Raw genomic sequence first — 25,818 nt, 5'->3', positions numbered from 1 at the left:
AATAGAGCTTCATCTGGGAGGCACAATTAATTCCCCTCCTAATCAGGATGATGAAAATCTTTTAAAGCCATAATCTGGTACTAACCTCCTGTATTATACCTATCTGTAACACTTTTTGTGTAAATCAAGAAAAGTTGTTTGTTATCTTTGTATATCTGAAACTTATTCTTAATTTGCCGGACATGATTTAAAATAATGAGGAAAATTTGTGTGTCTTTTTTGAAGTTAAATATTAAGCTCCCTTTTCTTTTTGTTGTATTTTTTTAATAGAAATAATGTGCTTTCTCTGCTTAAAGCCAAGATAAGAGGCTTTTTTTAGCAACCAGATAGAACTAGTCAGTCATAACACCAACATTTGCAAGCAGATAAACAATCTATATTGAATGAAGTAGCAATATCTGCCTTTGTAGCAGTCCAGTTTGATCAGAGAAGGCTGCTCTATGGCTGTGATTTCTTTGGAAAACTTGCACCTTTCCTTCTAAGGCTGTTTAAAAATCCCAATGACCAGGTTTCTGACTGGGCTTAATATGTACAGAGGTTAAAATTTACTCTTTAAAACTGCTTTATTTTTTTTTTTTCTTTTTAATGTGTTTATAAGTTGGTCAATATTGTCCATGTGAGCCACTTAATACTGACTTGAGCGGGAGATTTTAATGTAGCTCAGGAAAGGAACATGCCCTTAAACACTTTGATACTTATATCAAATCCAAATTGTGCTGACAGATGTCGGATGTTCTTTTCCATTTGCATCACTTCAACCACCCACATGGTTCAAAAGCCACGGTGATATGAGGGTTGTTGGACCATGCAAACTGTGGGACAGAAAAGTATCAGGATCCTTTTAAAGGTTGTGTGGAATTGGAATCAAGACTTGTGGCTATGACTGGTTGCAGAGGATGATCAGTCTGATTATTTTGTTTCCCAGATTCATGCCTTAGTCCACCCTTTGGTACAGGATGGTCTCTTTAGTCCATGTCCAGGCTGCTGTACCATGGTACCAAACCCAAACCTAAATGGTTGCTCTGCCTTCTGGACTAGTGAACAATTTGGAGTCATTATTCTCCATCACTGTGAAAGGAGAAAAGTTCTCATGAAGTCACGTAAGGTATTTTTTTTTTTTCATTAATTAGCTTTTGCTTATTTTTTCCTTTATTGGAAAAAAAACAAAAGAAAAAAACACCACCACTACCACCAAACAATCAAACAAAAAGAACAACCCAAAAAGCAGCAATGAAGCTGCTAAACTTTAAAGACTTAGTTCTACTTGGAGCCAAATGCCTGGGATGCCTTTTGGCTTCTCCCATATCTAGAATGGCTGTGTTCCCTCATAATCTGATTCCCTTAAATAACGTCTTTTTTTCAAGGCTAGAGAGACAGCAGGGAGAGTGTTGTGGGTGTTCTAGGTGTAGGTAGGTGTCATCTGTGATGTTTCTGGCCATACAGGGCCGTTATTGAGAAGACCGTCTGCCTTCAAGATGCAGAAGACACAGCAAATGGGTAAAATAATGAAATATTGTGTTCTTGTCACTTAACTTCCCTTCAAGTTTGGACTTTAAGAGGGGCAAAATTTAAAGTTTCCCAACTTGTCTCAGGTCCCACAGCAAAAAGTATGGAAGCCTTGGGAGTCAATTGTTAAATTATTGCATGTCACTCCTGCCCCATCATCACCAGCAAGAAGAACTAGGGTGACTAAATGTCCTAAATAGCTCTTGGCTGCGTGGTTTCAAACGTTGCAGAAATATTTTCTTCTTATGCTAGAGTTCCTCACTTTACTTCTTCGCTTGTCCTGGAGGGGTGCATTTCATGGAAGTGTGCCAGTTTCTGGTTTTCCCATATCAGGGTTCACTTTACTGATCTTAGTGCACTTGACCTCAATAGCCCATTTCCACACAAAAAGAAATGGAAAGAAAACTCAAGAAGTTTGCCTAAATAAGTGTATTATTTATACTCCTGTTGCTTCTCCATAACTGTAATAGCCAATTACTGTTTATAACCACAGCTTATTAAGCTATTTATATTAGAACTCTCCACCTAAATAACTCTAAGGAGAATTTATGGATATAATTTTTCACTTAAGTGTAAATTTTGCAGAGCACTCTGTAGACACAGTGTCCCTCAGGATACAAATAAATTGCTGAGACTGTCTTACTGATAATTCCCAGTTTCTTGTGATTATAAGGACAGTGTGTATAAATGAAGACAACCAGTTCACTATGCATTAAACATACTGAGCAAAGAAGCCTTTCAGACACAAACAATTTCCTTGCTTGTTTTTTACATGTTCTCTGTCTTGAGTCACTCTTACACCCAGTTGGAAACATGAAGCTCCTTAAGATATTCAGGGAAGGTGCTCCAGAAGCCCTGACTTGAATGGCAAACACACTGGCACCTAGATACTGCTGAGATAGATTACTGTGGGGAGTGCCATATGAGTAATGACATTCTTGGATAAAGTAAGTGGTAAGAAGGACCTGTTGGAGCAAGTCCAGAGGAGGGTCCTGAAGATAATCAGAGGGCTGGACCACCACTGCTATGAAGACAGGCTGAGAGAGCTGGTGTTGTTCAGCCTGGAGAAGGCTCCAGGGAGACCTACAGCTGCCTTCCTGTTCCTAAGGTGACCTACAAGAAAGCTGGAGAGGGACTTTTTACCAGGGCATATAGTGATAGGACAAGATGTAATGGTTTTAAACTGAAAGAGGGGAGATTTAGTTTAGATATAACGAGGAAATACTTCACCATGAGGATGGTGAGACACTAGAACAGGCTGCCCAGAGAAGCTGTGGATGCTCCATCCCTGGGAGAGTTCAAGGCCAGGTTGGACGGGGCTTAGAGCTTAGTGGAAGGTGTCCCTTCTCATGGCATGGGGGTTGAAACTAGATGATCTTTAAGGTCCTTTCCAACCCAAAACATTCTGTGATTCTATGATTCCATGAAATAAATCATGGCAGAATGCTTTATGGAATTTTAAATCGGATCCTGAAATGTCCTGGGAGGTGGCAGAGCAGAAATGAAGACAGGAGGATGCACGTTGTGTATGAACAAAAATATCTTCACATTTTCTGGTGGCAAACATGATCTATTGCAAACTGTTCTTCTGTTTTTCAGACACTGAACAGGACATGAATGGGATGGCGTCAGATGACAACACTTCCTCCCAGGAAGAGTTCCTCCCACACTATCTCCAGAAGGAAGATCCCTTTGCATCGAAGCTTTCTAGAGAAGCTGACATTGTAGCTGGGATTTATTTGACAATAATTGGTAATGATTTTTTAGTTTGTCTTTGAAATATGACTATATCACTGCATCTTTGTAGGCACTCATGAAGAAGGCAGAAGCTGCGGTGCATTAGATGTGTAATTATATATTTCTCCGTACTAGAAAGAAAAATCTATAAGGGAGAGGACAGTATGTGTTAGAAATATGGTGTTGAGAGTATCAACAGTTAATGTCAACACACAATGCTCCTCCAGGTAACTAAAAGTGACCAGGAGTAGACCTTCCAGCAAAAAGTGAAGAAATACTCTGTTGTTTTTTTGTTTTTTTTTCTACAGATAGGTTGCTAGCTTGCAGTTTAATCGTTCTTCACCAGAACTGGTTTTTGCCTCTTTGCCATGTGTGTTTTATGGCCTGTTTTCAAAGCCTCTCTCATTTGCCTATGAAGCAAAAAGAACATCCTCAGATGTGCTCATTTGAATCTTGCTCAGCTCCTGGCATCAGCTCTCCTGTTACATATTGTACTGAACAATATTTTTTCCCCAATGCTCTCCCTTCCCTTTTGTTTTGGAGTCTTTTGCCATGTGCAAAGTGATTTTGCAAGTAGAATAAATGCAATTATTCATTGGTTAGTGCACACAGATGATAGCTGGGACTGATTTCTACTTTAAGTATTCCTATGCCAAGGCATTGTCATCCACCTGGGAAACAACTGGTCTCCCTTGTTTCTAGGAATAAACTGGTCCTTGTTCTTGATAATTTACCTTCTTTGCTTTGAGGATGGGGACACGATACTATCTTTTAGTGTCAATATTTTTGCTCTGGAGTACTTGAGCTTCTAACTGTTGCCTCAACACTTAAACTTCTTTCTAGTGTTTAGGTTTCCTTATGTCTTATGTCTTCAATTCATGCAGCTTCTCATAGATCAGCAGCTATTTTCTGAGTAAAGCTGAGCCCAGGTTGTACAACTGTGCTACACCAAACTGGGCTCTGGGTGTCAGACAGAGGAACACCAAGCTGAATACAGGGTATACAGTCTATTCCTTGACATTTATTATTTTATTCTCTTGTTCTATTGGCTCTGCACAAAATACAAAAATCTTTCAGTCCTACCTTCATGTTTCTCATTCACTATTTTACATTTCTCCTTCCTACTCTTACTACCTTTCCCCTGACTGCTCTAAGTAATCTAACATTTTCTTCAGAGAAGGTCTCGCAGAGGCTTGAATAATGTTTATTTCTCATTTGTCTTCCGTTTATATATTTATCAAAAAAAGGAATTCAGAGCAGCAGAGATGTCAGGTGAAGCTGTATCTCTGTGGTGTTCTCAGTACTCATGCACAGTGTTGTATGTATCCTAGCTTTTCACATATATATATTTTTTTTTCTGCTGATATGCAGACAGATGTATTCACTGAAGTGTCCAAAACAACCCCCCTCAGTTCTTTTTTCACTCAGTTAAGCAAATTTAGTTTTAATCCCAGTAAATATGTCTGTGTAGTTGAAATGTAGATTTATCCAGTTCCAAAGAAATACCCCTGCCAGATGTGAAACATCTTGGAAAACATAGATATAATCAAATTAAGGGAAGGAATAGAAATAATGAATTTGCAGTGAAAAGCCAAAAGCCAGCCATTAAGGTACTGATTTACATAAGCAGTGTGAGGAGACTGAAATTATAGTTTCTAAAGAGCTGATAATAATTTTGATACTGGATTCCCATCCTCCTGATGCTCTGTACTGGATGTCAAAAAGTCTGTGATGGATTCCTTGTGCCCAGTGGCCCAAGCCAGGGAAGTTCAAGTCATGGCTCTGCTGTACACATGTAACTCTACTTGAGACATTGCATTCTAGATTCTGCTCTGGGCTTAACTTATTTTTTCATGTATTTGGCTTGCATTGCTTACAACTGGTATCCTGCATAGATATTGTTAATTCTTTTTAGTAATCGTTGCAATGATTTCAAGCAGTCATTGCTTAGTTGCTCATCAGTTGTACCCTCAGCCACTTCACCAACAGAAACGTTTCACGTTTTCTAGACCAGCACAGCGGTGTTTTAAGCACAGCATGCAATATAGTAATGGATATTAATTTACCAGAGGCCAAGAGAAGTACAGAAACTCCCCTTTTATAGGGGTTTGAGTGAAGACGGAGACATTCATGCTTTTTGCCAGTAAAGCTGAATTATACTTCAGAGCTCAGCCACTAAGAGAAAGAATTAAACTAAACTGGTGGAAGGAACAGTGTCAGGTCTTCTTCTGTGCTTATGAATAGATGGGGTTAAGTAGTCTTTAGGCATATTTTTCTTACCAAGAAAAAGAAAGGTTTTGCTTGGGCTAATGCTTCATATATGAGTTACAAGATCGATTTAGCTTATCGCCTTGGGGATGCCACCATTAGGTCCTGTTGATGCACAGATCTGTATTTTATTACCCATTCATGTTTAGGTGGATGATGACATTTTATTAATAGCTTGGGCCTTCAAAAATAAGAGCGCTTAGAAGGAAATTCATCTCTGTTGTTCCCAGGTAAATCTTGGAGTGGCTTTTAATACTTTCTGTGAACAAAAATAATCCTAAATTTCCTTTCCCACTAAGCAGATTTCTGACAGTTCAAAGCATCCATATTTCTGTTGGGACATGAAGCACTGACATGCAGACGTTTTCAGTGGTGGTCACTTGATCTTGAGGTAGTGGAGAAGGAAGTCTGTCTCTGTGAGACTATTCACTGGCATCGAATTCCACACAACAGCTTTGCTGAGGCTGTGAATTTGCTTTAATGTGCAGCTTTATAGTTAATCCCAGCTCCCAGGTACCCAAAACAGTAAGCAAAAACTGCACTTAAATTGCTTTTGGGCATAGTTGTATCTTGTAGTAACTCTATAATATTGCAGATTTGCTTTGTAAACTGTGCAATCTGCAGAAGATGGAGAACTGTGCTGGAACATTCAGCTCCTGTACCCAGTGAGGGTTTGTCTGTGTTTTCTTATTGTAACTTGTGGTTCAGGACGAACCTGCCCATGGTCACCTTCTGCCACTGAACCGTGTCCTTGATTCCTTTGCAGATCCCTTCCAAGATTGCTATGGGGGATTGCTATGGGCATCTTTTTGAGCTTGAGGCATGTGAGGTGCAAGTGAGTTTACAATTTATTTCAAACAAGGGAAGAAGCTGCACAGTGAGCAAGCAAGGCTGGGATGCTACCAGGAAACCTGGCAGAGCTCTTAGGGTCAGACTGGTTGTACGACTGAAGTATTGCAGTTTGAAAATACAAAAATGCATATTTTTTTTTGTCCTTAAAAAAATCAGGGGTCTGGACCAATCTGTGATAAATTCTCTGTGAATGTGTGATCTTGTCCTAACTGGTTCATTTCCATGTGTTTTGTTTTAATTGGAAAAAAAGAATGAAACAATTATTTTTACTTTGTAACTTCACCTGCTAGCTTTTCCATCACTGACTTGATTGATTTACTGTACGGCCGGGTATGGCAACTGACTACTGAGCGGGGACTTGCTGGTTGTCAGCTCCTTTGGGAGCCTATGGCGAGTAACTATTGATTTGCAAACTGTTGTTGCAAACTTCTTCAGCATGTTACAAAACAACTTAATTGAATACAAACTCCTGAACTGTCTTACTGTCTTTATCTATCTATCTGTCTGTCTGTCTGTCTATCTATCTATCTATCATCTATCTATCTATCTATCTATCTATCTATCTATCTATCTATCTATCTATTTATTTTTCCTTGGATAGTTTAGCATGCTGTGAGATTGGAGAAAAGGAATATTATTTGTTCACATTTCTTCTTTTATACGCTTTCCCCTTTGGCTGCAGGTTGGCTCTTTCTCTGTAGGTGGCACTTTTTTAGCTGTCGTACCCTTGGCTCTTAGTATGTAAATATTAAGAGTGGACAGTTGTGCCCTGAACTGTTTTCTCCTGGAAAAGAGCCTTTGTTTTTTATCTGAAGAGTCTTTTTTCCCCTGTTTTCAACCCTGGGCTCTGCCCAAGACACAACCTGCCAGCAGTTACCAGAGCTGGGAACCTGCACCGATGAGGACTTCGTCTAGGAAGATCTTTTTAATAGCAGGAAAAATGAAGCACTAGGTGCTTCATCTACAGAGATTATTAAGTTTCTATCACCAAGGAGTTAAAAAATAATTCATATAAACAACTGTCAGACACAGGTACAGACAAAAGGCAATTATCACTGGACACCTTCCAGGATTAGAAAGTCAGTGGACTGGGGCTCTCTGAAATATTGTTATTAATAATGAGCAGTTGCTTCAGAGGTTTCTCTGATGAAGACATCTCTTTGGACTACCAGTCAGTTGAAAAAGACGCAGGAAAATGTCAGGCACTTTTGAACAGTGTTTCAAAGTAGATGCTGTCACGCTGGATATCCTAAATATCAATAGAAAGAAAATAGCATTAAGAAAGAAAAGGATTAAGATATATGAAAAATGCTCAGCAACACTGAGATTCATCCACTTGGCTGCAAGGAAGAAAGTAATTTGGATGAATTCTTGTATATACTTATAATTCAGATTAATTTCTCAAAGGCATAGGAGTAGGATGTATTTAAAATTTCATTCACCAAGGATAAATCAAATTTACTGAGAAAACCTAAGATTAAATGATAAGACAATTTCTGTCCTGTTTGATTTTTAAATTAATGTAGAAAGCGATATTGTCAGTAGACAAATAAGAAGTGTTTGTAATTACGTAAGTATTGAATTTATTACTGAAAAATTCAAAATCAAAGTATTTTTCTCGTGAGTTTGGTAAACTCTGGGTTCCACAGTTACTTGTATTTCTTGAGAAATAGTCTGGTATCAGCCTGTGGGAATCATTTGTGTCTCCGCCTTATGGATGCCCCCAGGCTGGGTTTCTTGGATCTGTAAGGACATGGCACCCTTGCAAGGGGATCATTCCGTCCATGGACCAGAGGAAATCACCCATTTAGTTCCTGAGATTTAATTCCTGAGGTCTGGCCTCTCAACAGGCTGTGATGAAAACTATGTGGTGCTCGAAGGTGCAATATTTGGAGAGAGATATGTTGCTGGGCAGGTGGGGGCTGCTGGGGTCTTTTTGAAACATGGAATATGGCTGAGTTTGCACCACCAGAGCCATGAGTGGGAAAGCACCACAAAGAGTGACTTTTCTGCATCATCAACAGAGGAAAGTTGGGTTATTTACAGCTTTTTTTATAGTAGTGTGGAGGGTTGGCCCTGGCCAGCAGCCAAGCTGCTCACAGTGGGATGGAGAGGAAATGAGAAGAATGAAAGCAGCGGAGATAAACACAGGGTGGATATAACAATGGGGCAGAAACAATCAACAAAACAAACTCTTTGTGGGGCAAAACAGACTCGTGGGGAATTCAATTCAACTGAAAATATTTAATTACTAATTTGGGTATTGGGAGACAATTTAACAAACTTCAAATACTCAAAGAAAACACGTTGCCCAAGCTGAACTTCACTCCTGACATATCTTCTTCCCCCTCATGATCGTCATGGGTCCCTTTGGCGAGACAATGATGGTGCAGGAGGTTGGGGTCTATGCTACTCTTTGCTTCTTACTCTTTTCTTCTGGATCTTCTTCTTACTTATCTCCTCTGCTTCAGTGTGGCACCTCCATGGGCCATGGTCCCTTCGGGGTGTTCACCTTTGGGGGTGACTCTTGCTTTCTCAGATGGATGTTCTGGGCTTTCTTGCATTTCCACTGCAAAATGCTCACTCTGGGCTCAACATCTTTGAAACATGAGTTTTGTTCTCCTAAAGGGAAGTGGAAACTCTTTGATTTTTGATACCACTGTGACTGGCTGATTAACTACTTGCAGGGTGGGTTCTTGGGTGGTGATAAGGTAAAAGATGTCAGCCAATATTGCAAAATTTAAGATGTAATATTAATATAAATAACTTACATATTACATATCTCTCAACCTCTGACTATAGTGTTTTATGAAATAAAGGTTGGTCAGAGATTGGAGTCTTTGTGATTACAGATGGCTGAATTTCATTCTTGTGGTTGTATAAATGTTTGTGAGACAAATGGGTTGAGTGGAGCAGAGGAATTCTGGGATTTCTATTATGTGCACTCAGTCAATAGTTGTGCAGGCTCAGGTGGTAAATGTCCTGCTGCAGAGGGAAAAAATAGCATTTGTTGTGGGAGGGAGATGGCTGCAGTAGATGTCTCAATGAGCTGCATAATGAGGATGAGGTGATGATGTTTCAGAGTGAAATGTCTAGCCTTGGGACCACAGGTTCAGGTTGAAAATATGAGAGAATTTCACAAGGTATTGCTGAGGTATTGCTGGTTTTTTTTGAGGAGAAATCTAATTTGGTTGTTTTTCTTTTGTCTTTTTCTTTCTTTTTTTTTTTTTTAATTACTTTGCAGGGATTCTTTCAACTCTGGGAAATGGGTATGTTATATTTATGTCCTCAAAGCGAAAAAAGAAATTGAGACCTGCTGAGATAATGACTGTTAATCTAGCAGTGTGTGATCTGGGCATTTCAGGTAATTTCTTGTCTTATTTTCATTCATTTTTACCATCCCAGCATTCTTTCTAGCAGCAGCAAGACACAGTCCTCTGAAAGTTATGAGGAGCCCAAAATGCCTTTTCCTCTATTATTTGCATATAAATAAGAGAGAAGGATAAAAAACAACATTCCTGAACAAGCTGACAGAAATAAATGAAAAGTACATGGGAAAAAATAGGGTTGGATCTATCAATCAGGCAAAACTCCTGTTCATCCGAGCAGTGGGCAGGCCTTAAAAGTTGGCTCCCATGTGCATCCCGACACGATAACCACAAAACACAGAATCACAGAATTACAGAATTACAGAATCACAGAATCACAGCTCAATATTACAGCTCAATAAAACTATGTTTTCTTGCTGTAGGATGCTATGGGAGGCATCCAGGTACATCCAAAATACATATTTAGCCAAATATGACTGGAGAGGAGCATGAGGGAAAAGAATGGGAAATGCCAGTGGGCATTAGCCTACAAAAGCTAATAATTTTCTCTCTAGTGACTGTCCTCTTTTATCGCCATGTCACGAAAATAAGTGTTTGTGTCACTCTATAGAGTAAGAGGAACATCAGCCAACTGGTGGGATTTTTATTTCAGACCCACAGACAGGATGCCCTGTCATGAGAGGAGGGAGCTTTGGAAAGGTTTACATGAATTTTCGGAGTCAAATACCTTTGGAAATAATTTCTTTGGCTCTGGACATGAGTCTCATTCAGCTGCTCATGGCTGAATGCAAATGCAGGGGCAGGACTGGATGTCCTTTAGAAAAGGATATTTTGGGTGGCAGACAATCCAATGGGAATAAAGTCCTGATGTGATCCAGCTGACCATGGGATCTCCCCGGAATAATATCAACACCAGCTTGTTCCTATGCTTTCAAAGTCATCTGTCCCCTGTGTGTTGCATACACCAGGATCCCATCCCCAACTCCAGTATACCCTTTTCCTGCCCTCATCTCTGACAAATGTTTTTTGCCTTTATCCAAATGCCTAAAATACAGATGTCTCCCAGCCTCCTTGAACCAAAGCTCATTGTGCCATCACTGTGCATGGCCAAGAGCAGCTCACCCCCTCAGCCTCCACTAACTTTGATGCCTCCTGGTGACCAGTAAATATGGTTTTCTGAAGGAGATACTTATGTATTCAGCAGAAGAAAGGCATTAGTATAAATATCTCTGCTCTGCTACCAGACAAAGAAATCCCAATTATTTCCTTGACGTATCTGCCATTATTTCCACCTTGCAACATGTAGAAGTGAAGCAAAAAAACCAAAAGACTAGTTTTTTGCCTCTTTTGTCATGCACCCATCTCCCTTGTGTCCTAAGAGTCTGTCTTATTTTATAAGGCTCATGCCCAACTCCAATGAGAGTCACTCCAATGAGACAGAGTGTTTCAGGAGAATTTCTGTAGCTAAATATTTGGAATGTAAACAGATATCTCCTAAGCATATATGCTGTATGTCCCAACCATACAAACTACAGCTTGTTTGGGAGCCCTTGTAGCATGAGGGCTGCTAGTTCCCTGTTAAGGTCTGTGTCTAACATAACACTTGGTCACCTTGTCTTCCAAGGGGATTCCAATCTACCCGTGTGTTTAAATGTTATAATTAAAAAGAATCGTGATTGACACAGCCATGCATGCTCTTTCCTCGCTGCATTTTTGTTTTGGTTTTGTTTGGTTTGGTTTTTGTTGTTGTTGTTGACAGAAGACATTGACTCAGGAAACGTGATGTTTTCTGTCTGCTGGACTGATTGCAATGAAGATGGGACTTTTGCTGCCTGCAGATGCCACAGGGTGGCACCAGCCACTTGCTCAAAACCGCATCAGGCTCATTTTGCACTGATCCCACGCTCCAAGTCCTGTGCCACTGAAGAGAAATTTGATTTTGTGCAAATATATGTGTTGGTCTTTAGAACTAACAATGATTTACATTAGAAAATTTGCTGACTCTTGGCATATATCCTAGACCTTGCCATATTTAGTGTATTTTCCTTGAAATCTTAATCACTGGGGTCAGCTTTTGCTTGAAAAATTGAAGTACATCTATTCTGTTTGGAGAGAAGCACATAGTATGTTGACCTGAGCACAACCTTCAGGCTGAGGCAGAGTTTCCCTTACATGCTTAGGCTAAAGGAAATTAATCCCAAAATATCTTGTTTAAAAATAAGTCTCATTTTGAAGACTTTTCAATCATGATGCTTTTGGCACAGAACATGAAGCAAAGGACATCTTCCACCATGTTTTATTTTGGTAGAAAAGTTTTAATTTTCTGTTAAGAATGAAAACACAATGTTTAGTTTTCATTAGTTTAATCCAAAATGGAATATTTTAGGTAAAAATCCAAAGTATTTTTCTACAGAGCACTTCAACGAAATGGACTTTTTCTTGACTTCTACGAATAGGTTACCTTGTGGGAATTATTGTTTGGGAGACCATTTTTGCCTTCTTTATAAAACAATTCGCTGAGCTGCCATGACATTACAAACAGTGTTGTTCAGTGAGGAAAAATAACCCAGGGCAGCTGAGATGCTTTCGACTCCTTGAGGTGCTCTGGAAACTCCTGTGCAGGAAGGAATACAGGCACGGGAAGGTGGAATTAAATATTTAATGTTGTTCAAATGTTGCAATTCAACTGTTCAGGCCTTAGAGCATTTCAGGTCAGTCTGGAAAGTGGAAAGGAAGGATTCAGAAAACAAACTGATATTCCTAGATTGTATATTTTTGAGTTTTATGTTTCATTAAAATTGGGGATTTTTTTTGCCCAGTTTGAGCCAAAAACTAAAATAAAATCAGGAAGTGGAGATTCCAGCTAGAAAACTAGTATTTCTAAACTTTCTTATTTTCACGATACTTACAAAGAATATGAACAATGTTAATGTGTTTTGATGTAAGAATGGAACATATGACCTAAATTCATTTCTTCCACAATGCACCACCCATTTTTACAAATAGAGTAATGAGCTAAGGTGCCACTAGGATAGAGTCTCCAAAATATAATACTTAGGTATTTCCCTTTCTGTTTGGGGATACTTAGAACTTTTTAATATCTGTGAGCAGGTGACTTCCTGAGTGTCAGCAAGGAAGAGATAGGAGCTGAAACCACTTCTGCAGCTCAAGTCCATGCTGTGACCATAGCACCATCTTCCTTAATAACTTAACACTTTACCACAACACACATCCTACTGTTGAGCCCTGGCTGGTTTGCAGAAGTTCTCTTTGAAGGCAAATTTCTTTATCCTCTGTTTGAAGGCACTCGATTATAAGGACGTAGCCCAACTAGATCTGTACTAGTTTTAAGCCCGGCCTCACTCATTGCTCATAATGTTTACATTCTGGCATGTATATGCATGTGGATTTAACACACACTCTGAAGTTTTCCTAATAGGATGGGCTTGCACATACTCAGTACCAGAGTACGGGTTTACTTTCCAGTTCATGTGGTAGGCAGTAAATCACCTGTTTCCAGCCATTCTGCAGGCTCGGCTCATCCTACCTCTGCACAGATGTTATGGGATGTGGGTTCAACTGTCTTACCTTAGTCTTGTGGACAGAGGGCATGTAAGTCATCACATCTGTTGTGCCTGAAACCCTCTCTCCACTCTGCAAAACATTTTTACTGGTTTTACATTATTTTGGGCAAAGGGGAGTGTCTGCTTTTCTGGAAAACAGTGTTTATATCAGTGATGAATGCCTCATCCCTGGAAGTGTTCAAGGCCAGGTTGGATGGGGCTCTGAGCAACCTGCTCTGGTTGCAGATGTCTCTGCTCATAGCAGGGGGTTTGGAACTAGATGAGCTTTGAAGGTCCCTTCCACCCCAAACTAGTCTAAGATTCTATGATTTTATCAGTCAACTGACATTCTTTTTTCTTTTTGAAGTTGTAGGAAAACCCTTTAGTATAATTTCCTTCTTTTCTCACCGCTGGGTGTTTGGATGGATGGGATGTCGCTGGTATGGATGGGCTGGTTTCTTCTTCGGCTGTGGGAGCCTTATTACTATGACAGCTGTCAGCCTGGATAGATATCTAAAAATCTGTCACTTGTCTTATGGTAAGAAATAAAAACTATACTAAATGACTACGGAAAAAAATGTATTAAATGATACAGTTTTATAGACTGAAATCATACTTAAGATCTTTGAAATTCTCTTGTTAAATATAGAGCGGAATACACAGATGGGAGGAACATATTTGTATGACCCAAGTAATCCCAACTAAATTTGTATTGCTGGGCATAACACCTTCACTGTTTTCTCTCTGCTGCCTGCTCTAGTTATGAGTTTTAGTAATCACTCGCAGATAAATCACTTGGTGTCTATCAAGGCCTGTTGACATTAACAGATCTGAGTACAGCACATCTTGCAGGGTATTATGGCCTGACATACAAAAGTATTCCTTATTAGATGTTTAAAGTCCCTTAAGATATGTGGCAAGCTATTTAAAACATCTATAAGATTTGGATGTGCAATAGATCATGACAAACATGATGCCTTCTCTCTAATATGGAGATGGAAGCTGAAAGGATCCAATTAATTCAGTCATGAAAGGTGTTATCACCATATCCATCAATATCTTACTTCTCTTGGATATGAAATATTATATGCTTCATTCTCTCCAGCTAAAAGATGTCACGGTTTAGAAAGGACATTTTCCTTGCATTATAAGGGACTAGGTCCCTGACAAAATCCTGGGAATACTCAAGGTGACTTTGCATATAGGAAACACTTTGCCCATGTGACCTGAAGGATGTACAACTATTCTCATTATAATGTCATATAATATCAACCATGTAATATTAAGATATAAGAAATGTTTTCAGCTGGGAAGTGTAAGCTAGCCTGCCCAAGAGCTGAGCGTGCTGTCAATTAAAAGCTGTGGTACTGCACTGAGATCTGCCGTCACAGATCCTGGCATGTTCATACTTTTTTCCTGAAATGTGAGTGCAGGGAAAGTCTCCTTAGCTGAGTTTTAAATACATCATTCACATTAAGCAGGATTTCAGCTCATTCTAGAAAGGTCTTATCAAAATAATTCAGTAGCAACTGAAATCATAAGCAATTTTTCAGACTTGGTCAGCTGAAGTAAACATTTCATGGCCAGCTGCATTCACACCATGAGCTCTGGTGTTTAGTTCAAGAGAGACAGAAAACTTCAAAGCTTGTTTTCTCAAGGGCTGCCTCATCATGGTTGTCCATACAAAATGATGCAGAGCAATAAACATATTTAGCATGTTCAGCCTAGATGGTTAACTTAGCCATTTTCTATACAAGGGCTTTTGATCCCGTTTATGTTCCTGAGACCCAGGATTTACAACCTGGCCTTTCCCAGGTCATTCTTCCATGTGAAGCTACCTGGTTCTAGTAGATTGTTCAACACAGGGAGCTACTCCTAGACCTACTTCTCCTCTAGGAATAGGAACAGGAAGACCCTTGTTAAAGGAAGTGCAACCTGGAGGCTGTTGGAGCAATTTCTGAAAGCAAGTTCTGTGGTCTAAATCAGTCAGGAACCTGGAGCACCTGACTATATACTTACACCTTCAGTTTGCTCCAAAAGCAGCAACTTTTTTTTTTGTTTGTTTGGGTTTTTTTTTTAGTAATCAGGTGCCGTGGTTTGACAATAGCTGTAAAAATAATACAGATATTTTAGTCCTCATGCTCTTGTTGCTCTAGTTTTTCCACACCTGAACATCACAAACCACCTTCCTGTCTCTCAGCCCTTGTGCTTGAATTTGGCATTTGACAGTCAGTGTTCATTTTCCTTCCAGTGGTCTGGAAATGTTAAAACCAGGTGGGGAGGTGCACTGGTTGCATCCAAATGTTTGTTGTGCTTTGGTTTTGTTCCATGTCATTCTAAAATTCTGAAGAAAGCTTCTCAAGGTGGATGAGGAGTGAAAACAGATTAGGGCTTGCAAGGTGGAAGGAGCTGATTTTCTGAGTAAATAATAGATTTTAACTTGTTAGTCCTAGCTGAATCCAACATGAATCCAACAAATGAACAATGGTATATGAAAACATCAGTTACAAATACTTTTGACTGTAGACATATGATGTTTTACTGTACCAGAAAAGAATGACAAGATATAAATAAATCTTGGATATGTTATTTTGTCTGTAAAGTTTTGTCTTTCAGTCACTTGGGTTAATGTTTTATATTAAGAAGTGTCTAGAGATCGAACTTCAGCCAGTTAGTATGTGACAGGAGGAACAGGAAATAAAGTTGCATCATACAGTTGCAGCTAGTGAGTCTTCATACTGAACAACAAAAAGCTGAACCAAACACCTAGTCCTTCATGTGGGCTGAGTCTCTATTTCATCCAACCACATATTATGAATATGCCTTTAGAAACCACAAAGCAATTTTCAAAATTACTGGACAAGATCCCCACAATCATTGCTGAGCTGGCTATTTGGATTGGTTTTGTACGGACCCTTCTAAGTTGCAAATCATCACAACCTAAAGTAGAGACCTGAAATAATGTCAGGTGAAGCACTATCCAAGAGTGTGTATTTATTTTAATGAGGTACAATGCAAACTGGGGTGCCTAGCTCAGGGGTGTAAATATATACTATAGGTAACTGGAAAGATGTGAAATAAACCCTATAGCGGTTGTTGTCAAACAGCGAAGCAAACTCTGACTGCATGTGTACAATGACATATTCAACCGTGCTAAATACATATGGACCTGATGTTGTAACTCTTGAATTATCTTCCAGGTACCTGGCTTAAGAGACATCATGCATTTATCTGTCTGGCAATGATCTGGGCTTATGCTACGTTCTGGGCTACGGTGCCTTTTGCTGGTGTGGGGAACTATGCCCCCGAGCCCTTTGGGACCTCCTGCACCCTGGACTGGTGGCTGGCACAGGCGTCGGTGGCTGGACAGGCTTTTATTCTGAGTATTCTTTTCTTTTGCCTCCTGTTCCCAACAGCAGTGATTGTGTTTTCCTATGTCAAAATCATCCTAAAAGTCAAGTCATCCACCAAAGAGGTTGCTCACTATGATACCAGGATTCAGAACAGCAACATACTTGAAATGAAGCTGACCAAGGTAGGTAGGAAGATTTAACTCAGTTTACTCTGTTGGGTCATAAGAGCGGGCTTGAAGAACTTCAGCCATGTACTGAGCAACAGTATGGTGCTCTGAAGGTGGTTCTTCCAGCTTTCTCCTCCATACTGTCAAGATGGGAAAAGACAGGGGTTGAAGCATAGTTTTGTGATTACTGCACTTGAGTCCCCCAGATTATCATTCAGTTTGAAGCTCTGCCACAACCTCCCTGCGTGACCTTACAAATGTTGTATCATCTCCCTTTGGCCCTTTTCCCCATCATAAAACTCCCTTTGCTTTCAGAAATTGTTGTAAAGAGTTATTTTAAAGCGTTCAAGGTACAGAGAAATTATAACAGAAAAACAGATAAAAAGCAGATTATTGTAACAGGGAGATAAAACTTTCAGACAGCTTACATTCCTCTATTAATGAAGATATAAACCAAAGTCACTCCTATGACATTGCAACTGTTTTTATGAAAAGAATTTATTATTTATGTTCAGCCACGAGCTGCTGATAAAAACGCACTCAAGTGATAAAATTAATTTTCCATCTCAGACCATATCCTATTTTCCCTTTTTGACTGAATCTATTTTCTATTTGGCAATGGTGACAACCATGATCTTTGCTGATACTGCTTATTGTGCCAGGAAATCTCTCAAAATAAAAACTTGTACTGAACAAAACCAGATTCCTTAGCTGTAAAAGATTCATCAGCCTTTGTAACACATGCCAAGAGGGAGACAAGAAGCATCATTTGCTTGGCTGATCGAGTTTTATTACATTTTTAGGGAGCTGAACTGAAAATTATATAATATGCAGCAACAAATGACATTTTGTCTAAATGTATCGGAGAACCTCAGCTACCTACCTGTATGATCAGTGCTGCCAATACAGCTGGTAAAATTGTACTTGCCTTTAAATAAGGTTGCTGTAGCACAATACTGATTTGTAGTAATTCAGCACCCTTCCTTTGAAGAAAATTGGGAATGTTTGATTTGAGGTTGCAGACTGATTTTTGCCATATTGGAGGGATCATGTAAAACTTTAATGTGATCTGAGACAAAACACTAGTAGTTGTCCCTTTTTTTTTCAGTGGCAGTCAACAAAAAAGCATAAAAAATGAAGTTTCCCCAAAACAAATATTACCATCAAGATGTGGAACAAAAGGCTCCCCAAAAGGTTTTGCAATACCCTAAAAACATGTGCTTTCTGAAGATTTTTTGCTGTAATCCTGCTGATTATCCTTATTTCAAATGAGCACATGAACAGCTGTCAGTCTGGATGCAGTAACAGTCTGTCAATGGCAGCAGTATAATGGCAAATATTCTTCAGGATATATTATTGCATTATGTTGTTTCAAGCTGTATCTGGCTGTGTCTGAGCACGGACAGGCTGGTGCAGGTAAAGTATATAAATCACAAATTTTGAGCCCAGAAATTTTTCTTTAACATTTATACTGAACATTCTTATGGCTATGTTTCCCCATTTTGTAAGTAAGACCTTTTCCCATTTACCAGGAATGCAACGTTAATCTTCGGTAGAAATTTGCCTTTTAAAGCATCTACAGATTCTAATGGAGTACAAAATCCATACTATGGGTTAGGACAGTCATAGAATCATAGAATAGTTTGGGTTGGAAGGGACCTTCAAAGCTCATCCAGTCCAAGCCCTGCCATGAGCAGGGACATCTTCACCCAGATCAGGTTGCTCAGAGCCCCGTCCAGAAAAAAAAAAAATAGACATTGTACTGACATTCTTACTCTCAATTAAATTCCCAATAGTTTCAGTTCTGGCTTACCCAGGTAAATATACTCGTTTTTATCTGCTGGAGTGGGTATACCCGAAGATTTGACAGCTCATGCCTTATTGAATGACTTTATGCTTACTCATTCCATATTTCTCTTGAATGGGATTCAAATGTTTGGCATTTTTCCAGTGACAGATAGGTCATAGACGCTTTCCTGGGGGCAGAATATAAACATAATTTGGCAAAACTCTTCTGCCTCTTGTTACCAATGGCCATCCTCGTAGCAGCTTATTGGTCCCGCTGGGATTTGACATCTTCTCTTTTGGGCATCAGGAGAGGAAGAAGCTTTGAATTAGATCAAGGGGTTCCAAACTCTTTTCTTCTTTTCCTAATTTACTTTACCAGTGACAGCAGAAGGAGCTACAGTAAATATAGACAGGAATATACCTTCCTAAAGAAACTCACCTGCAGAGATAATCAGGGTCCCCTATTCCCACATACCATCAGGACCTACTTTAGTCCTGGAAACTTCTTCAAAAACACTGACTTAGTGAAATTCGGAATCTGATTTCAAAGGACTCAGAATCTGGAAGACTTGCACGTAAATTTTTTTGTGTCTTTTCCCAGTGCATGCTTCTTTCATTCTGGAATGCAAAAGAGACCAGGTTTCTTTTTGAAAGTGTGAGGAATATTTGATTGGAAGAAGATATAGAAGTGAGGAGCTCTGCAAATAAGAAAGAAAAACAAACAAACAAACAAACAAAAAACAAAGAAAACCCCAAAAAAGTAACAAAGAAAAACCCCATAGGAAACGTTTTCAGCTCAACCTGCATTCATTTCAAACATCTTGCGAAGATTTTCAGAAACTTTCACAGTTCTGTGTTATATATTATCCTAAAAAATAGAGGTTGTATGTTTTTAAAGGACTTTCTTCCTTAAATAATTTGAATTTGATGTCAAAGAATTATTGTTTTCTTAGATCTTATTTAGTTTCCTCATGTTTAGCCCGACCTTAAAGCATTTTTAAAGGCCTCTGATAGCAGACTCATTAACTGCTCTGTGTCAGGTAAAAGGAAAACATGAGCTAGATAAAGAGAAGAAAAATGCGTGACAGCTTTTGTTCTCATTGTAAATTTATCTGAAGCAAGTTATAATTTTTCTTTTCCATTCTGTTGTGTGTTTCTTTGCATTCTGCCTAGCCCTGTGCTGTTCTGTCTAACTGCTAGATTAATTTCTTTCTCTCTTTTTTCCTCTCACAAGGTGGCAATGTTGATCTGCGCAGGGTTCCTCATTGCCTGGATCCCTTACGCTGTGGTCTCTGTCTGGTCAGCCTTTGGACAGCCGGACTCAGTCCCCATTCACTTTTCAGTGGTGCCAACTTTGCTTGCAAAGTCAGCAGCCATGTACAACCCAATTATTTATCAGGTCATTGATTGTAAGTTTGCCTGTTGCCGGCCAGGTGGATTGAAGTCACTGCAGAAGAAGAGCTCTTTGAGGAAGTCAAGGTAATTTCTTGGAGAAGTAGGATATCTTTAAGTACACAGTATTCCAAAAACGTACCAAAAAGAGATTTATTAAGAGTCACAGCTCTTTGAATCCAATATCTTGGTTTTGACAAGGTTCAGGGTTTTCTTGCCATGGAAATTTGTAAAGTGACTCCAGGTGTAAAAAGAGAAGCAAGGAGATGGTTCTTACTTTCAGATTTGGCTGCAACTCCATTGATATAGTTGGAAAAAAGTCCCATTGATTTTACTAGTTTTTGATCAGGCCTGCCCTCCTGTTCCTCTTCTTTCATGTCATCATATGGGTTATCTCTAGGAAGTGTTGATGACCTCCATTGCCAGTGAAGTAAATGGGAGAGAATTGTATTAATTTCTTATATAATTATATATATAATATATATATAATATTATATATATACAATTATATAATAATTATATAATTAACCTGCATGCCTTTCCGCCACAGAATTAGCTGTGAGAGGCAACAGTTTCTTAATCACCCTGTAGTTACCACTTATACCAAAAAAAAAAAACCCAAGCCAAACAAATTAAAATGAAATAAGGTCTCATAAAAAGATCTCTTTTCTATTTACAACTTTTGGGCAAAATTCATGCTGACCACCAGTGGAGTTCCTGGAAAGACTAACTGTGCACTTGGAGGAAAAAAACTTTTAGTTCTGACTTATGCCAGACAAATTTCTTACTTCTATGACTGAATATCAGTGAGATAATGATGGATGCTAATCTGATTAAAAGGCCACAGATGCCCTACTAGGTGCAAGTAATGGTGAATCTGTAAAATTCCAACAAGAATAGTTTGCTTCAAAATTCTAGAACATCTGTGCGTTAGTGGGTACTCCTTAGAGGCATGAAGGCCCATTTAATCATTCATATTATTCCCTTACTGTTTTCAGCATTTTTCATATATTTTCCAGAGAGTGAATCTCAAGGTTACACAGTTTCACTTAGCAGATCATTCTATAATCTTACGCTCAGATTTATCTCATCTAGAGAACATACAGTTTATATATGTTGTGTTTGAGGTGTTGAATTTATAGTTTACCAAAGACCATTCTGCAGTTTTAGGCAAATGAGTAACAAATCCAAAGTAGCCTTCAGTGAATCTTTGGAGGCTGGATTTGTGTTTAACCTCCATGTTATCACTCTGAAGGAGGAAGGATGTTTTACTTATTCCTCATGCTGAATGCAAGTTGACTTTCCTAGACCTATACAGTGAACAAAATGATCTGGAAAAATCAGTTCCCAGAATTAGGAACTTAATTGTCAGCTTGGTACGAACAAGAAAATTGTTCTTTCTCCTTCCCATAGGATGTATACCATACCTGCACACAGAGACTCGACGGCGATGAACGAAACTCAACTGGAAGTATGAAGGCTGATTTCATAGACAGCAAATGAAAACCTGATGACAAGCAATCACACTGTCTCAAGTTCCTCTTTCTGTGAATAAATTGAAACATGATGACAGCTTTATTTTACTCCCTAGTCCTATGTAAAATGTAGCTTTTTGCATCCTGACTAAAATATTGTGATTGGAGCTGGGCAAATATTTTAAGCACTCAGAGGAAGAAGAAACAGAATATTCATATGTATATGTATGCATTTTTTTTTTTTTTTTTAATTTTTATTTTAACCCTACAGAACTGATACTTTGAATGATATTTTGCCTCATGGAAAGGGAGGTATTCACAAAGGCAGTTTTAGCTTGTGAAAGCTAAACTCCCTATATTCCTACTGCTGTCACTGGAGCATGAGAGAAAGGATTCCTTAGAGGACAAATCAGAGTTGGAGCTTCACTTATGAAGGCTCTGAATCACCCACTGGCGAAATATTAGCCCTCTGATTATTCCTTGTGAATATCTCTCCAACTCATGTGGCTGCAACCTACCCTAAAACCACTTTGATTTCAGTCCTTCAATATTCAGAAATATTTGCTTGTAGTCAAGGCAAGATCAGAAGTGCCACACTCATACACCACAGATGGTCAGTATAATATTTGTGAATGAGAAGGGAAAGGTCTCTTACTCAAATGTGAGTTTCATTTAAAAAATTTGGAACCATGAATGACTTCGTAACAAAAAAGTAGAATGTAAATGAAGTCAGGCCCATACAAGCCAAACTGAGGAAACCAACAGTTTGCACATCTTTTCACCATTCTCTGGCAAATTTACAAATAAATTTGACAGCAATAAGCAGACAGGTTAGACTTATTGAACGGTAACTGACTTTTTTCATCTTTTATTTTTCATCATTCTTCATGAGATCACTGTTTAATATAAAATGACAAATCTTTCCTCAATCCTCAGCTTGAAACCAGAAACAAAACTAGTGAATTAATGAGGACTTTACAGCACAGGTAACAGACAAGTCTTTCTCCAGTGCAGTTGTATCTAATTTTTAAATATTAAACCCTGGAAGGATGAGGATTAGGAAAGATTTGGGAGAAAGACAGGCTTACTAAACCAAAGCTTGTAACTTCCTAACGCACTTAACAGAAAAACATAGTGCCTTGAAAAGACCTGCAGAGTAAGGCAGTCAAAATAGTTGCATTGTATCTGAACCATAATTATTTCCATTCTCTTTGTTTACCTTAAGATAGAGGCATCACTACAGACCAGAAATTAGCAGTCCCGTATACGCAGATTTGTAATGCTTAAAATAATGATTTGGTGTTTGTATGTCATTTCTTTGGGAAGAATACAATACTATAAAAAATAAGTTAATTGCAAATCAAAGAATCTCCCACATAGATTTATGTTGACTGTTCATTAGAAGAAAAGAAAATTACAAGCATGAAAGTTTTATTCTGAATTGTTCCTTTAAAGAAAGAAAGCATTTATGAAAGAGTTTCATTTGTTTTCCTGTTAAACATTTAATGGTCCTTTTTATCATATTGTTATTTCACAATTGTGTTTAACATGTATTCCCTGCAATATTGAACTGAACTTCTTTTTTAGCTAATCTGTAGTGATGTTAATATTGTTTCATATAATAATATCATAAAGGTTTAAAGTAATCTGATGTTTATTGGCATGTCCCAGCACTCCCATTCTGCAGTGCAAATGGTTGCTGTTTTCTCAGATGATATTCAGACAATGTAGCAAAAGCTGAATTTTGTTGAATTTCCATATTTGAGTAGAAGAAAGTACTTTTTCCTCCTCTGTAATATATTTTGCAAAGTAAGTTTGAATAAATACTAGGAGAACTCACAGAGGTAAAAGGAGTTCCCACGTTACCTATACAATGTTTTGTGCTAATTTTTCCCAAGAAATTGAGTTCTTTCACTTCTATAGACCTTTCAGTATAAGGCGAGTTCATTTCTTGACTATGGTTGCAAGTAGTGCCCAAGAACTGATCCAGAGCAGAAGGCATCCTTCACAATATTTCCAGATTTGGTTACGAAGCCATTGACAATCTTCTCTCTATTTTTCTGAAGCTTTTATTCCTTTCTTCATCCAGGTAAACTTTTGGGTTGGTATTTATATATGTTTATCATAATTAAGGTCTGATGTAAGGCAGACATACTTTGGTCCTATAAATGGAGATTAGTAGTAGCAGATCTTCTGGTAAGACTGTAGGAGTTACCCACTAGTATGGCCAGATTTCAGGGTAGATCAATTCACAGTTTGTGCATGAACCTTTCCTGTAGTTTCAGTTGAGGGCACTTTTCTCTTTACTTTTTAAAATTATGTATTCTGAAATTGCTGCTGTGTCATCCCAAAAATTGGTACATACTTATAGTATGACTGAATTTCATATTCTTAAAGATTGTAAAACATTTTTGATTCCACTATAGGGAATATACTAGATACATGTGCTATCTAAATAGGTCAGAGGTTTAGTAAACTCTAAATATGAACTTGCAGAATAATGATAAACATGTTTCATATGATTTATTTAAATGTATTTATTTTTTTATTCCGTGCCATAATTATATTTGTTCGAAGACACAATTTTACCACTACTGAATAGTATCTTTCTCTGTAAGAAACACTAGGACTCCAATTTGAGCAGGAGATAGAAACATGTTTATACTGAGCATGTGTTCAAGTGATATATGTTTTTATTGACTCAAGCAAGACATAACATTTGAGCAGGCAGTACCGTAATTTAAATGCAGAACCTGAACCCAAGAGCTCAAAGATCTCATCTGATTCAATGATGAAAGAAAACTTGAGCACCTCTTTGTCTACCTGTGTAAAGCACGTCACAAAATTAGTTCATGCTCTGTTTGGGATAAGAGTGGTAGATGAATGAGGGGCCTTATTATGGATTCAAATTTTCAAGGTTGACTTTGAATTTAATTGAAGGCAGTAACCTGATGTTTCAAAAGGAAATGATTTGCCATTGATGCTTTCGACAGAGTTTTGTACTCTCCATGTATTGATTCTGATAACTGATAATTATATAAAACTGAGACATGGAACCTTGGACTAAGGTCATCAAAAGACAGTGAATCTCTCACTCTCTGTTCAAGAAATCTAAATGTTTTGCAAGTTCAAACGTACGTTGGTTTTTGACCTGAGCTTAGTCAAAGCATCAGCAAAGTAAAACCTACTCAATGTGATGAATGAGTAAGGAATATGACTCTGAATGAAGATAGCTCTATTGAATTTTCAATATTTTTGCCTCTTTGTTATATTAAGAAAGTTCCTCATTTTATGTATTAACATTAAACTAAATGTTTTTCAATGAAGTTAGTGTCATCAAGAAAGATAGCTATGAATGAGAATCTTTTGTTATGTATCCTATGTGCACATTCAGACTGAGCTGCCAAGAAGCAAAATATTATCTGAATTCACTGTCAGTGGCTTGAAGGAAATAATTGCCATAGGTTAAGACTTCATTTAGATAATGAGTGGACCCGGACAGTAAGATTGTCCCAGTGAGATTAAACCGCTACTCAGTATTTCAAGGTTACAGACAGTGAAATTATGCAAAGCATGTGGATATGGAGACATTTAATTTGGTCATTTTCAGTCATAGATGAAGAATGTGTATAAACCTTCTGCAGACTTGAAAATCCATTGACAATGTAGAACTATAAATATTTAAAGTGCTTGAAGAGAAACTTGAAATATGGGAATTAAGCAAACTTTTATGTCAGAAAATTTTGAAAAAATTAAAGCACTAAGAAAGAAAATTATGGTTTTTAGCTTTTGGAAGACAGTAGAAAGTGTTTGTCCGTGCAGCTGAGTGCAGCTGTAGCAAAATTTCTTTCTACACCTGTAATAATAATGAAAAGATCCCAACCCAACAAGTGGTTTATTAAAAATATTTATGGCTTACAGTTCAAGATTGCAGCCTGAAGGTTTTTTGCTTTGTGGCATCCAAAGGCAGATAAACTTTTTGTGTCCTCATATAAAGAGAGTATGATTAATGAATTGACTGACACAGTGAAAGTGAATTGGATTCTTTAGTGGAACTTCTTTCCTGGATGACTGTGTATGGACAATGGCTTTTGTAGGATGTTGCACCATCAGTGTGCAGGGTGAACTTGGTCATGAAAATAAATCTGAATTGCTTTTAAATGACCAGACACTTACTTCTTCTGTAATTCTACATTATTCATTTTATGATTGTATTTGTACCTCTTCTTCTCACTAGGGAATTTTTAGATATGTTAGTCTGCATCCCTCAGGAAAGCTGTTTGACATCTTTCTAGTTACTTTTCCCATCTCAAGCTGTTCCCAGATGAGTCGTGCCCTGGGTGAGAAGCTCTTAATAAATAATGTTCACTGCAACACCCATCTCTCTC

The 25,818-nt window shown here is 38.3% G+C and overlaps 1 protein-coding gene across 1 annotated transcript; it reads left to right on the top strand.

The window, feature by feature from the left end:
* Positions 1–3,110: 3,110 nt before the first annotated feature.
* On the top strand, positions 3,111–21,432 carry OPN5 (opsin 5; the record flags this gene model as incomplete). Its single annotated transcript, XM_082049447.1, has 6 exons — positions 3,111–3,258; positions 9,608–9,727; positions 13,623–13,793; positions 16,456–16,790; positions 19,798–20,042; positions 21,369–21,432. Exons 1-6 carry the CDS (start codon positions 3,120–3,122, stop codon positions 21,430–21,432), a joined length of 1,074 nt encoding a protein of 357 aa, XP_081905573.1. The 5' UTR covers positions 3,111–3,119.
* Positions 21,433–25,818: the final 4,386 nt, after the last annotated feature.

The sequence above is a fragment of the Streptopelia decaocto genome, assembly GCF_964273445.1.
Source record: "Streptopelia decaocto genome assembly, chromosome: 3".
Classification (NCBI taxonomy): Eukaryota; Metazoa; Chordata; class Aves; order Columbiformes; family Columbidae; genus Streptopelia; species Streptopelia decaocto.
Note: the sequence above shows the minus strand (reverse complement) of the source record. Positions and strands in the feature narration are given on the sequence as shown.